The 14,861-nt window shown below is 57.1% G+C and overlaps 1 protein-coding gene across 3 annotated transcripts in view; it reads right to left on the bottom strand.

Moving 5' to 3' along the window:
- Window positions 1–469: 469 nt before the first annotated feature.
- The window catches only part of ZDHHC7 (zDHHC palmitoyltransferase 7), a 31,276-nt gene continuing 16,884 nt past the window's right edge, over window positions 470–14,861 (bottom strand). For all 3 annotated transcript variants that reach the window (XM_082862506.1, XM_082862507.1, XM_082862508.1), the window contains exons 3-8: window positions 12,186–12,507; window positions 5,247–5,371; window positions 4,343–4,439; window positions 3,823–3,904; window positions 3,001–3,131; window positions 470–2,385 (exon numbers count right to left, since the gene is read on the bottom strand). In XM_082862506.1, coding sequence (XP_082718632.1) covers window positions 2,209–2,385; window positions 3,001–3,131; window positions 3,823–3,904; window positions 4,343–4,439; window positions 5,247–5,371; window positions 12,186–12,500 — 927 coding nt within the window. In that variant the 5' untranslated portion in view covers window positions 12,501–12,507 and the 3' untranslated portion in view covers window positions 470–2,208. The remainder of the gene's footprint in view (window positions 2,386–3,000; window positions 3,132–3,822; window positions 3,905–4,342; window positions 4,440–5,246; window positions 5,372–12,185; window positions 12,508–14,861) is intronic.

Here is a 14,861-nt window from a genome sequence, read left to right as displayed (position 1 = left end):
GGGGACGTGTCTGCAAGGCCGGCCAGTGCCTCCCTACGTGGCGGCCACCCTCGCCTCGCCTCTCTGGGTCCCTCCCTTGAGTGCAAGTACTAGACACACTGTTGAATGAAGTTGTGGGCACCTGAGATGCTGGATGGAAGAGCGTGATCTTTACAATTTTTATTTCCAAGTACACTAAAAAAATGAAGGGATGTTTAGGACAAAGCTAAGTGAGATCAGTTGCGTCGACTGGACGTAAAATGTTCAATGTGGAGACGGCGACCTTTGGGAGAGCGGCTCACTTGTCCCCGGCGAGGATGGGGCTCTGGAAGCAGCAGGGGGGACCGCAGCGGCCCGGGTGCCGGTGTCAGAGCCGAGCACGGAAACACGCCAACGACCCACCAAGAACCGCGCCACTGAACAAAGGGCTGGAGAATGTCAACTGGTGGCTTTATTTCTTAAAAAAGTTACATTGAAAGAAGAGGTTGAAAAGTCAAGTATACTTGATCTGCACGTATTTGCCAAGTCTCACAGGATTCAACCACTTTGATAACTGTTTTTATTGATAACCAGGATATACATATGAAAAGCCTCACATTGAAGCCCAATACACACGTCCAACCCAGACGACAGATGCTGCAGAACAGTCTCGGGAAACCCATCAGTCTCCTGTTCTGTTAGTCCTCCGGCTGCGACTCGGCGCCCCCCCGTCACAGCCCACGTCCTGCAGTGACTGAGTCCATTTCACACCCGTCCCACAGCTCGCTTACTCAGCTAGACTGTTGTCCAATAGGCCCTTTGTGGTTCTGCGCCAGCAGTGGTAGAAACCCTGATCAGGACAGGGGACAGGTTAATGCAAACGAAAGCAAAACAGCTCACAGATGAGCAGAGAGGCGTGGAGACCAGGAGGGAGACGCCCACTCTTCTCAGCGTGGGACGTGGGCTCAGGGGACACCCCCCCCCCCCCCACCCAGGCCTTGTCAGAGATGGCTTCCTCCTCAGTCCCGCGAAACACCGACAAACCAGGCAAGTTTAAGGCGAGTCCCCAGGGAGGGGAGCTGTTTGCTTTCTGGCATAATTTTAAGCTCTGCACCAAGGGTCCTATTTTATCGCTTGTGACGTGGGTAAAGAAACCAAATGATGCCCCAAAAAGGTAAAAACTGAAAAATCAAACAAGCTGTCGCCATCCTGAATAGTCTGCAAGCGAGGCCCACGGGGCCCAGGGGCTCCTGCCTCGCGGCCCCCTCACCTCGTCGGGGCCGCGTGCGCCCCCTGCAGGCCATCTGCGCGAGCATCAGGCTGCAGGTGCCAGGCCGCCACAGACGCTGCTCTCCTCTCACGGAGGGGCCGTTTACACGCTGCTCATTTGGCCAGAACCAGACAGGTCAGTGCCAAAGCCCTCTCACGCACTCAAGATTTTTGTAAAAAAAATTAAAACAGGAGGGCAACAGAAGACCACACAGGAATGATTGTTCTTTGGATTGAGATATTCTCCAATATGCAATACATTCATAGTAAACCCCACGGGAGGGGGGACCCCGCGCAGCTCTCCCCTCTTCCCTGAAACGTCGGTTTCTAAAAAATAGCTTGTCTGTGGCACACGCCCATAACGTGTTATGTTGCCTGAACAACACGGCCCACTTTAAAACACACGTGCACGCACACACACAGACACACGTGGACTTGCCCACAGGGTCAGGGCCCACCAGCCCCGGGCGGGGAGCGAACCTGCAGCCCTGATGCTCCGTGCAGCGCCTGCGGCTCCTGCATCCAGGCCCCTCCTGGACCGAGGCGGACCCTCGGGAATCACGGGGCCAGCGGGAGCTCCCCGAAGCCACCAGCCGCAGAATTCCTGGTCACTGGCTTGGCTCGTTTTCTTCATGAGTGAGAAAAGCAGCTCAGCACACAGGATTTTAATAACCCGTGTAACAACCCACGAAACTTCTTAGAAAATGCCAAGTACGTTAACAGAACTCCTAACTGTGCAGGAAGATAATGACATTCGGCTTCTCCGCGCGGCCACGGCCCTTTGTTACTGGACGGTGACACGCATCAGAGCGCCACCCAGTTAGTGTGGGAACTCCGCCATCTGTGACCGGAAACGTATAAACTCTGCTTGCTGCAAGCAACTGCTCTCCACTTGCCCTACTGGCCACAGATGAGCTGCTGATACCCTTTCCGACCCCAAATAGATAAAGTCCGTGAACAAGTCCCAGCACGATGAGAGCCTCACACTGAGAACTCGGGGCCCCCTTTCCTAGGTCTCGTCTGCAGTCGCCTGAATCGGAAGCCGACGAAGGGGTTCATCCAGAGCAGCGAGGGGGGCCCCCCAAAGACGGACTTCATCCCTTCCCACCGCAGCCTCCGCTCCCACGTCGGCTTCTCACTCTTCAGCCTCTCAATCTCCTGGGGGAGAAAGAAAAGCAAGTGGGCGGCAGCGCCAGGAAAACCCGCAGCAGGTACGGGTCAGGCGAGCGGTGACAACAGGGGAAGCACCACCAGACTCACACGTCCCTCCCTCCGCACGTGGGAACGAGGCGTCGGGGTCAGCAGCGGGGGCTCTCCTGGCACCAGCCCCGCGGCCCCCGAGCACAGCCAGGCTGCAGCCACCAGCGGGGTGGACAGCCTAGGCAGCCTCAGAGGCAAAGGGGGAGCCAGCCCTCCGGGCCAGGATTGTCTTTTTTTCCACATACTATATTATTACAAATGCTGATGAAGCGCCTGCTCTGGGCCTTCAGTTCAAAGACATGAAGGCGACCAGCTCCCTGCAGCTGCCAGGGGGCGGGGCCTCCTAGAAACGGAATGTACCGGCTCTCCCCGCCTGGCTCTGTTGACTCTCACATCACAGGTACGCTTGAAACCCGAGCTGCTCGCAGCGAGGGGGGCGCGTGCGGTGATGCTGTCGCGGCCCCTCGGGGCTGCCCCGTCCACCTCCCGGGTAACGCGCGGGCCCCGCTGTCCACAGCAGTGCTGCCCGCCGACTCGTGCCCGCACGAAGGCCGCAGCAGACGAGGAGCGTACCGTTTCATCATTGCATATGGAGTGGATCTGGGTGCCGAACATCACTGCGGTGAAAGTGAAAAACAGCAGACCCTCAAGGCACAGGAAGATCAGCAGGATCACAGTGACTGGAGGTGAGAAACCACTGCATTCTGTGAACGAGAAGAGCTGGCTGTGGCCGGACATCGGAGCGCGGCGAGCGGCCCCGGCTCTGTGCCGCCCTCAGGCCGGCGTCCACGGAGGAAGGAGCTCGTTTCGTAAACAGGCACACCCGCTGTCCACCAGGGGCGGGAGGCAGCCCTGCCAGGCAAGAACCCACACCACCACTTCCTGGTCGGCAGATGCGGAAGCTTTCTGTATTACCCGGGTTTCTACTGAGACTGTATTCGTGTACAGCACTGCGTACTAAGATACAGCAAAAGCCAGAAAAGATGAGAGTCGCGTGTGCCTACACCTGTGAGCAGGCCTCACTCGGGGCGCACACCCAAGGCCAGGGCCGCCCAGCTCGCGCCTGCCTGGCTGCACTCGCGGGGCGACTCGTACTCAGCCACGCACGCTCGACCAGCCAGAGCACACACAGGCCTGCTGGGAACAATACGCATTCTCACCCAGTCTCAAAAATCTGCAAGGTGCAGAAACTATTAGCTGACTAAGGAAGACCAAGTGTATGTACATGGCTTCATTATAGCAAAATGGCAGTCCCCATACTCTTTCCTTAAAAAGCTCATTTAACTCCTAAAATAACCAAGACGATTTCCTTCGAAACTGGAGGATCCCTTCTTCCTCTGCCTCCCCTCTCCCCCCACAGCGTGCACGTGCAGCGGGGCCTGCGCCTGCACTTACCAGTCCACTGCCCTCGGACGCAGGCGACGAACTGCAGCCCGCAGAGCACGAGCGCGTGCACGGACGCCAGCGCGATGTACATCTGCGGGGAGACACCCGTTAGCCCATGCGGGGACGAAAGGCCGCTGAACCGTACGTTTACTCCTGATCTCATGGGTCAGTGAAAATGAGTGAGGGAAGGAGTAACAGCAGCAGTTGACATCCGCCTCGCCAGGACCACACTGGACCAAGCACAGAAATCCACATGGGGAAATACGTTCTACCACTTCAGCAAGAGCCTATTAACAACTGGGGTTCAAGGTATCTGGGAGAGAATTAAATCACAGTAAAACACCCAGAATAACACAAGCAACGTACACTCATCTGGTGGACTACTTCCTACCAGTGACAGCACAGGTATAATTTGAGTCCCAGAGAAGAGGCTGCAGGGCTGACGTCAGAATAAACTTACTCGCTCCAGGTAAGATTCCAGATAAAGAACTTAGTACAAGTCACTCACTCCATGAGTATCTTTACTCACAGTGAAGAGCACGAAAAATCTCTGATTCTTTTCTCCGACACAGTTGTTCACCCAGGGGCAGTGATGATCCATTTTCCGAATACATCTTTTGCAAATACTGAAAAGGAGCAGTTAGATGTTCACTATTCCACGCTCGGAGGAAACACCGCCCAATGAAGACAGTACTGGGAAGAAGCCACCCAGGGGGCCTCCTGCCCTGTGGAAGGGGTCGCTGCAGGGGCTGGGGCTCAGGCTGCACGTGCAAAGGGTTCCATCCAGTGGTGGGTGTTCACACTGCCTGGGGAAGGGGTCCCAGCAGCACTGGGTTCTCTGGCTGCACTGGGGAAGGGCTCCCTCCAGTGGTGGGCACTTGGACTGCACTATGAAGGGTGTCTGCAGATTGGGCACTCAACATGCCCTGGGGAAGCCGTGCCTGCAGTAGTGGGGGGCTCAGCCCCAAGTAAGGGGTTACAGCAGTGGTGGGTCTATGGCTGCTGGGGAAGCGGTCCCTCCAGTGGTGGGTACTCAGGCTTCCCTGGGGCGGGGATTCCAGCAGTGCTCGGTACTCTGGCTGCCCTGAGGAGAGGGTCCCTCAGTGGTGGGTGCTCGGGTTGCCTAAGGAAAGGGGTCCCCGTAAGGGTGGGTGTGGGTGAACAGACTGCCCTGGGGAAGAAATCCTTCAGCGTGGGCTCTGGCTGTGCCGGGGAAGGGGCCCCTCCAGTCGTGGGCACACGGGCTTCCCCGGGGCAGGGGTCCCAGCACTGGTGGATGCACTGGCTGCCGCAGATAAGGGGTCCCTGCAGTGCTGGGTGCTCTGGTTGCCCTGGCAAAGGTGTCCCTTCAGTAATGGGTGCTCGGGTCACCCTGGGGAAGGGGTCCCTGCAGTGATGGGCACTCGGGTTCCCCTGGGGGAGGGCCGCCATACCTGCAGTGGTGGGCGCGCTCGGGCTTGATACAGCAGCACTTGGGGCACTTGTAGATCACTTCTCCAGGCTTCAGCTGCAAACTCTCCATGTATTCCTTAGTAGCATTCCCTTTGGGTACTGCCCCCTATGGTTTAATAACAGTGTATTTTAGCTGGGCGGAAGGAAACATCAGTGAATTTAGGAATTAGTCTTGGGTGTTATGTACCATGATATAATCTATCATGCTGTAGTTGCCACTTATATTAATATGAAAAATAACTATTAGGCAGGACCAGAAGTTTTATTTTTCATGAAAAATAACATGCTTTAAAATGAATTCAAAATATAGAGTGCGTCATCCTTCATAAGGTGAGTCACCTGGGTTTTTCAAACTTCATGCAGGACGTGCCAGAGGTGAGGTGTGTTTGCGAAGCCACTCCAGCCCCAGGGCAGCTGGCGTCCCCAGGGTGCGCACACCTCCTGACGCACAGGTTTCCTATCAGCGGCAGCAGGGAGTGCTGAACAAAGCAATCTCAAAAGGACTTTATCTTGTGCGTGTGAAGTGCCAACCTAATTAGGAGCGGTCACACACGAGCCCCAAGCGCCCCCCTCCCCCAGGCGTCCGGGCCCAGGGGCAGGAACAGCGGGGCTGTAAGAGTGTGTCTGCAGGAGCCCTGAGCGCTAGGGGAGCTTGAGAGGGACGAAGAATCTGGAAATGGGAGCAAGAGCCGGACAGCCCCGCACACGGGAGGGCAGTGGGCCCGAGTGGAGGGCAGTGGGCCCGCGTGGAGGGCAGTGGGCCCGCGTAGGCTGCAGAGGGGGAGGAATTGTTCTCTGGGCAGTGGAGACAGGCAGTGGAAATCACGTTTGGAAGATCATTCTGGGCACCATGGCCTGTGGACTGGGAACAAGGCCAGGACCCCGTTTCTGTGCCCCATGGAGCCTGTCCTTCACACAGAAATGCACGTTTCTGGAGAAGGAGCCCCACTGGGAAGGAGGAGTAGAGCAGGGGCGCAGTGACAGGAGAGCACGGGGAGACGGGGCGCAGTGACAGGAGGGCACGGGGAGACGGGGGCACAGTGACAGGAGAGCACGGGGAGACGGGGGCGCAGTGACAGGAGAGCACGGGGAGACGGGGGCGCAGTGACAGGAGGGCACGGGGAGACGGGGGCGCAGTGACAGGAGAGCACGGGGAGACGGGGGCGCAGTGACAGGAGAGCACGGGGAGACGGGGCGCAGTGACAGGAGGGCACGGGGAGACGGGGGCGCAGTGACAGGAGAGCACGGGGAGACGGGGGCGCAGTGACAGGAGAGCACGGGGAGATGGGGGCGCAGTGACGAGAGCACGGGGAGACGGGGGCGCAGTGACAAGGCACGGGGAGATGGGGCACAGGACATGGGGAGACGGGGGCGCAGTGACAGGAGAGCACGGGGAGACGGGGGCGCAGTGACAGGAGAGCACGGGGAGACGGGGCGCAGTGACAAGGAAGGCACGGGGAGACGGGGGCGCAGTGACAGGAGAGCACGGGGAGACGGGGGCGCAGTGACAGGAGAGCACGGGGAGACGGGGCGCAGTGACAAGGAAGGCACGGGGAGACGGGGGCGCAATGACAGCACGGGGAGACGGGCGCAGTGACAGGAGGGCACAAAGAGACGGGGGCGCAGTGACGGGAGGGCACGGGGAGACGGAGGCGCAGTGATGGGAGAGCACGGGGAGACGGGGGTGCAGTGACAAGGAAGGCACGGGGAGACGGGGGTGCAGTGACAAGGAAGGCACGGGGAGACGGGGGCGCAATGATAGAGCACGGGGAGACGGCAGGCACAGCGCTGGCAGCAGGAGCTGCGCTGGAGCTCTTGAAAGCCCACTGTCTGGCTGCCCGAGCCAACCTCTGCAGGGCCAGGGCCGACACCCACGTCTGCAAAACCCAGCAGGCACGTGTGGAGACCCAGGACCACTGGCTCCAAGGCCCCCGGGGAGCCGGACAGGCCGCCCTGTCACCAGCAGGAGTGAGGTCCCACACGTGCCCCGGGTTCAGGGGGCAGTACAGGAAGGGCTGCAGGCAAAATGGGAAGGTTCACTGCCCGACCCTCCCCTGCAGCTGGCTGCCCTCCAGATGGGCACCGGTCAGTCCCCCATCCTAACACAGGGAAGCTGCTGTGGTCAAGATCCTGGCCTTAACGTGCCACCTGTCTCCTTAATCTACAGTGTAAAAAAAGTTCAGGGTTTAAAGGCTCATTTTTGAGAATTCACATCAGAAGGTCAGGTCCAGCATTTTACTCAATTTTCCCAACACCCTCTGGAGTCTTTCTGGTCCCTGAACCAAGCCAGGACCCCAGCCCGCCCCACGCCTACCGCCGGCCCCGTGACACTGTTCTGACTTCAGGAGCTCCCACCTTGTACAGCCGCTCCTGGTGACAGCTCGGGTCACACGTTTCATAAGACGATGGAACGGAGCAGGTTTAGCCACACACGCTGCTTCCACAGTAAAACACGTGACCTGACACACTTCTGCGGAGCACGGCACCCCACGCTGCCCGCTGGTTGGAGAGCGCTCCTGCGACTGCTCACGGAGGACAGGTGTGCATCTCGAGGGGGAGACACGTCAGATAACACGTGGAGATGAAGGCATCTTCTGGTCCTTCTCGCGGCTCAGAGCCCTGGGCAGGCAGCCCGTCTCCCACAGTGCCTCTCGATGACTCACCCAGGTCCCCGCGGCTGGCGATCTACACTTCGATTCCGTAGTCCGAGATGTGCTCTCGCAGGCCAGACGCGGAGCAGAAGGGCGGGCCCGGGTCCGCTCAGCACCGGGTCTCACCAGGTCACACCAGAGGAGCGCCCGCTTCCGCGGCACCGGTGGGCCCCTCTTCGCTCCATCAAAGAAACCTTCCGAACAGGTGAGGCACGTTCCTCAAGCTCGCGTTCGCCTTCGAACCATTTTCAGGACATGTGTTTTCTAAGACGCATCTTGCGTGTTTCATCTGTGTCTCGCCAGGACTGTGCTCCCTGCCATAGCCACGCCTCCTACCCCAGCACGGCCCAGACGGCTCCCCTTTGGCACAGCGTCCTCTTGACAGCTTTTCCATTCGCTGCTGCTGCTGGTGCCCGACGTCTCACACCTGCACCCACCCACCTCTGATCCGCCCTGGAGAAGGAAACCAGGTGCCCACTCTTAGGAAGAGTGCTCCCAACCACGGCATACATATATCCAGGGAAGTTATGATTTGCAAAGCACATTCCCCCCCATATCTTTCCATCTTGACGCCCTGGTTCCCTCCCTGTCACGCATCCTGGATCCCCAGGACCTGACCTAGGGGCACGGGAGTGTGGCGCTTCCCCTAGGTCTACCTGCTAATCCACGGGCAGCACAGGGGCCGAGGAGCACGTTAAACCACGTACAGGGATATAAGCTGAAAACCCCAGAGTGGAAGGAGAAAAATGAGACACGTCAACCAGTCACAAAGGATAGATCTTACTTGGATCCTGATTCAAACAAAAGAATATAAAAGGACTGAGACGACTGAGGAGATGTGGACTCTCACTGGACACAGTAAGGAATTCTTCAACCGCTCCACATGAGCCACTGGCGTTGTAGCCATGCTTTTATAAAGAAGAGCCCTTTTGGGACTTCCCTGGTGGCTCAGGGGTTAAGAATCCGCCTGCCGATGCAGGGGTCGAGCCCTGGACGGGAAGATCCCACATGCCGCGGAGCAACTGAGCCCGCGCGCCACAGCTACTAAAGCCCGCGTGCCACAGCTACTGAGCCCACGTGTCCACAACTACTGAAGCCCGCGCACCTAGAGCCCGTGCTCTGCAACAAGAGAAGCCACCGCCATGAGAAGCCCGTGCACTGCAACGAAGAGTAGCCCCTGCTCGCCGCAGCTAGAGAAAGCTCACGCGCAGCAACAAAGACGCAACGCAGCCAAGAATAAATAAATAAATAAATAAATAAATAAATTTATATTAAAAAAAAAAGAAGAGCCCTTTTTAAAGATACACACAGTTATTTACAAATAAAGTTTTATAATGTCTGAGATGTACTTCCAAATATTCTGGGGAGGGAAAGGGAGTAGGCGAGGTCATATCGCTGACACGAGATTGACCACAAGGTGATAAGCAAGGTTCATGACCCTCTTCTCTCCACTTCTGTGTATAATGAAATGTCTGTAAGAAGTTAACGAAAAAGCAAGGGCTTTGGCAACAGATAACTGTTCAAACCCCAGCTTTGCCTCTTGCCAGCTGTGGGTCTCACCTTCTAACGTGATGTACGCCCACCTCCGCAAGGTGCTGGTGGGCTAATGAACGCCCAAAGGCGTCCCAGGGCGCCCGGAACAAAGGCGCCTACATCTGCTGCTAAGGCTGATGCTTGTAGAACAAGGCTGGGGACAGAGGAGAGCAGGCTCTGGGCGCGGGGCAGCGGGTGGCCTTGCACAATCTCATGCTTCTGACACTGAGACTCACCTCCAGAGGTGAGCTTGACGCCTTGGGATCGATCAGCTCCCTGGTCCATCACATGTCAGAGACCCCATCTTCCTTTCTGCTCCCCCCTCAAAGTACCAATAACTTCTCAAGAAACAACCCAGGCCAGAGCCAATCCTAGCAAAGACTGACTGTTCCTAATGGCTTAGTAAAAGGACGTCCGGCAGAGAACTGGCCTCACCCGGGTGGCGTGACGGCTCTCGTTCAGCCCAGACTGGACCCCGTGTTGAAGGTGGTCCGCAGAGAGGAGAAAGCAGCGGCCCCGAGGAGAGGACGGAGCAGACACCCGACCCCGCCGGCCACGCAGTCTCCCCCACACGGTGCGTCTGGAACCCAGCGCTCCCAATTCCCTCTGGTGTGAGGGGCCACCGTCTTCACTAGGCGGCAGAGGGCCAGGATGCCAGGAAGGACAGGGGTGCCTGGGGGCTCAGTCGGCCTCTCCCCTGCCTCCTTCCCGAGAGCCTCCCCACCCCAGTCCCAACGCCTGCCCACGGCCAGACGCACCCCTGCCCTGGGCTCCTGACACCCCGCGGGGTGCCCTTGGTTCTATTCACACCGACTCCCGGTGGTTTCTGTAACTTGCCACTGGAGTCCTGACGTGTGGCATGGTGGAAGCAGTGACAGCCAGATGTCAAGACGGAGGACGTGAACGGACCGTCCTCCAAAGACCTACAAACGGCCGAGAAGCCCAGCATCGTTAGTCATCAGGGAAATGCAAATCAAAACACAACGGGGTACCACCTCACAGCCGTCAGGATGGCTCTCATCAAACACATGAACATCACCTGAGGAGGTGAAGCAGGAACCCGTACACTGCTGGGGGGACTCTAACGCACTGCAGCCGCCACAAAAAACCACCCTCAGCAGTTCAGCGTAGCGCGAACATATGACACGGTACTTCCACTTCTGGGTCTCTACCCAAGAGAAACGAAACATGGGTCCACACAAACCTGGTCCTCAAGGGTTCACGGCAGAACTGTCCATAACAGCCAGAAAGTGGGAAGAACCCCGATGGCCACCAGCTGACGATGGCTGTAAACAAAACGTGGCCCATCCCCACAGTGGAACAGTCTCCAGCCGTGAAGAGGAACGAAGCACTGACAGGGCGCGGTGTGGGTGAGCCCTAGGAACCTCGCCCCGCGAAGGAAGCCAGACGTCAAGGCCATGCGTCCCCGTGTGATTCCATCTGTGTGATCTGTCCAGAACAGGCCAGTCCAGAGACAGAAAGTACATCAGCAGTTGCCTGGCGCTGGGGGACCTGGGGGGTCGGGGTGGTGACGGCTAAGGGCTGCAGGGTTTCTTTTTTGGGTGATGAAAATGTCTAAAATGACTGCAGTGATGTGAATACATGAAAATTATCGAACAAAAGGGTGAATTTTGCGGAATGTGAATTAAATTTCAATTAAAAAATGCTTGCATCCAGGACTCACACCCTCCCCCACCTCACACTCCAGCCCTCAGCGCTTCCATCCAGCTTCTTGGCAGCGAAACAAGTGAAGGGAACACGCCCGCCGGGAGCAGAGGCAGCGCCCTACACACACCTGCTACCCGACCCCCGGCTCTCGGAGCTTCCTGAAGAGCTGTGAGGCCTCTTCCCGCAGGAGAGGGGCTGTAGCAGGAGCGGGACCACGGGGGGGAAGGAGGCCTACACTGGTCAGAAGACACAAGCACTGTGATGAGAAGGGCCCAGCCGGGTAGCCCTCCCTCCCCCGGCCCCACCGGGCACACCGCAGCCTGGCACCTGGGCACCGACGTGGTGGCCTCCTCGCCGAAACGCCCCGTTTTCAACTTGCAGGAAGATGGCTGACACTACCAGGGCTCTTCCTACAGCGAACTTAAAGATAATAGCTAACCTGCAGCCCAAAGAAGTTAAATTAGTTGCGTGTGATTAAAAGACAACTGGAAAGATTCGTAAAGTGGTGAAACCGAGATGCCACATCGCTCAGCTTTCAGTCCATACTTCAGAGAAACAAAGTATTTAAACTAGAAGGGGGACTTCCCTGGCGGTCCAGTGGCTAAGGCTCCGTGCTCCCAACGCGGGGGGCGTGGGTTTGATCCCTGGTCCGGGAGCTAGATCCCATATGCCACAACTAAAGATCCCGCATGTCGCAACTAAAAAGATCCCGCAGGCCGCAACGAAGATCCCGCAAGCAGCAATAAAGATCCCACGCGCAGCGACTAAGACCCAGCACAGCCAAGTAAATAAACATTAAAAAATAAAATAGGATTTCAGGCATTATTCAGTACACTTTCTTCATCTGAATAAACAGCTCAGTGTAATGTTTTCCATGAATATACCATGATATCACCTCTCTCTGGGCGCTGGGTTCTCTCCAGCGAAGCCACAAACAACGCCACCAGCCTGTATCCAGGAACTCGTGAACCCCGAGGCTGCGGGAGCATGAGGCCCTCCGCCCGGTGCCGCTGGTGCCTCCCCAGCCCAGACCCGGCCGAAAACCCCAGCGAGAGGGCAGGTACTCACGGGGTCGGTGAGCATGGTCCTCAAGTGAGAGGACAGGGCAAGCACCGCCAGGCAGTTAAAAACGACTCCATTGACCACGGAGTACCAGAAGTCTTTGGAAGGCAGCAGCATGACAAACGTCACCACGAAGTCCGCGTACACGACCAGTAGCCACGTCACGACAGCACAGATCATGCCACAGCCGTCGCGGATGAACCAGACCCTGTCTGCCACGTCGGCCTCGGATGAAGAGGAGGAGGAAGAGTCGTAGTTGTCATTTTCGGTCAGGAGAGGATGGTGTTCGACATCCCGGAGCCGGTGTCCTGATGACGGCATGGTTTCCCTGGAGGGGCATGGGACACAGCTGGTGAGGCTCCTGGGGACACACGGTCACCTGCGGCTGGCCCCAGCCACACTGCACAAGGACGACGCGGGGCAGGAGCTAGACACCCTTGGCACCGAGGCTCCAAGCCTGGGCGAGACGAGGCCTGGGGTACCACGGCCCCATCCACGGTGCCAAGGCCCGAGGGCCCGCAGCGCACACATGCCAGCAGCTGATGAGAGGCTGACAGACAAGGGGCTCTTTCACTGCTCGTTTCCACCCCGGCCCACGACCACAGAGCCCAGTTCTCGCCTGACTCTTCCCTGTTTCACTGAGTTCTTCACTCTCACTTCTCCCTCGTTTGAACTGTGACAACGTGCGACCATGTTTTTGAGGCAGTCTTCTTTAACTCTGTGCTGTTTCTAGAACGCCCTTCCTCTTTCAGTCTTTTAACAGTTTCCTTCACTTATCTGTTCTTTCGACAACTCTCCCATATTTCCTAATACCCGAGAACGCACAGGGTCAGGAACTAATGGAAAACTTACACTTTTCCTAGCAAACATTTTGCTGCTTCTTTAAACCTATAACCTCCTGTCATCAGTGTCTGATATGAGTAGAAATACTCATGATAAATAAAGAAAGGGAAACAGAGTCAGTTCATGTGGCCCTGTTGTTCGTGCAGGGGATAGAAAAACACTGATAGCACTTTATCAAACGACCCCAGGCTTTCTCCACTCAGGCTCGGCTTCTTTCAAACAAGCACAGAGCAAGCGACCGTGGCCTCCCCAGCGTGGCGGGGGAGCAGGGGTAAGAATGCTCTTGGGGCCGGGTCTGCTACAGCTGATGCACAGCATCCGCTCGGAATCCTGGCATTCCTTCCTTCCTTAACTGTAACTGGAGCACGGGAACGATGAAAACATTTACTGAATGAGTGAATCTGCTGGTGAGAGTTCCTTCTGCAAATATTTTGCAGGTTTCCCTCTCGATACAAAGATACTGACTAGTACAAGACAGCAATGAAACTGTTCCCCGCAGCCTGCTCTTAGATCAGACAACAAGAGCTTTAAAATTACTGAAGTGAAGAAACTGAAGATAAGAATTTGGGCAGCCCTGAAGCAGCCGTTCTTCAGCCAGCACACACTGGACCCGACGGCTGCCTTCCTGCTGAGGCCTCTGCCGCAGAGGCCACCCGCCCTGCAGCGCCCGAGGCTTCTCTCTGCCAAGCAAGTCATCCTGCAGAGGCAGTCCTCGTGCCTCTGAAGAGCACGCTGCAAAGGGACTCTGAACATCAGACACGGCTATCTGGAGAGGGTGCTGGAGCGCGGTCCTGTCTACACCACTGTAAGCCTGATGCCGTCAGGGGGCTGAGACTCTGGGAGGAGGACCGGCTCGGCAGCTCCACGGGCAGTGCGCTCAGCACTCCCTACCTTGAGAGGGCGTCCATGTCTCAGCCCCGGGCTGGCTGTCAGCCCTCGTGGGAAAGGCCTGGGTCTTCTCTCCGGGCTCCCCGTCAGGTGCCCGCACGCCCCTGGGCTCACGGCAAGTGCGCATCTGTTTCCAGGCAGACGCAACAACGTGAATTGGTCCCCGTCTCAGATCCAGAGAGAGGCCTAGCGATGGCCACGGAAGTTTTTTTTTTTTTTTTTACCACGGAAGTTTTTTAGTGAATCATAAATGTTCATCAAAGCCTTAGCTGAAAAACTCCCCTGACCAGAATCCCTCTGCTCTATGGCTACTCCTCAGGTAAGACGCTTTCTAGGAACAATGGGTGCCCGCCTGCTGGGCAGCGAGCAGTCGCAGGGGCCACGTGTCCAGAGACAGGCTAGCTTTTTGTCAGAGCACACTCGTGCAGCCCGAGTTCTGCCTAGAAACCAGGACCTGAGTCTTCTGGACGCCTGACCCAGTCCCGATTAACCTTCCCGGCCGAGGCACTGGTGACAGCAGCCGCAGGCCTCCCCCAGAGGGGCAGATGGCAGCTCTATTTGTGAGGAAGGGTGACTGCACACATACCAACCCCAGTGGGCAGGAAGGGACATTCCCAGAAGCACGTTAGGACACTGAGGCATCACGCCTGTGTGCTTCAGAGCTGAATTTGTAAAATCCACTAGAAGGCAAAGGGAGAACAATGTGATGCCCAAAAGTCACTTCATTTGCAAGAAAGCAATCGGTGAACACGGCGAGGTTAGGCTGAACACATCCGGTTATCTGTCATCAAGTGCAGGCGCCTTCCGCTGAGTCACAGCACTTACACTTCATTAATGCAACAGGAAGGGAGGGGAGGAAATGAAGAAACAATTCCTTTACACTCAACTAATCTAAAAATGCTGGGAACACAAGAGCAAATGGCACGGCAACTGGCGATGCGAAGCCAGGGC

Source organism: Leucopleurus acutus, assembly GCF_964270905.1.
Source record: "Leucopleurus acutus genome assembly, chromosome: 20".
Classification (NCBI taxonomy): domain Eukaryota; kingdom Metazoa; phylum Chordata; class Mammalia; order Artiodactyla; family Delphinidae; genus Leucopleurus; species Leucopleurus acutus.
Note: the sequence above shows the minus strand (reverse complement) of the source record. Positions and strands in the feature narration are given on the sequence as shown.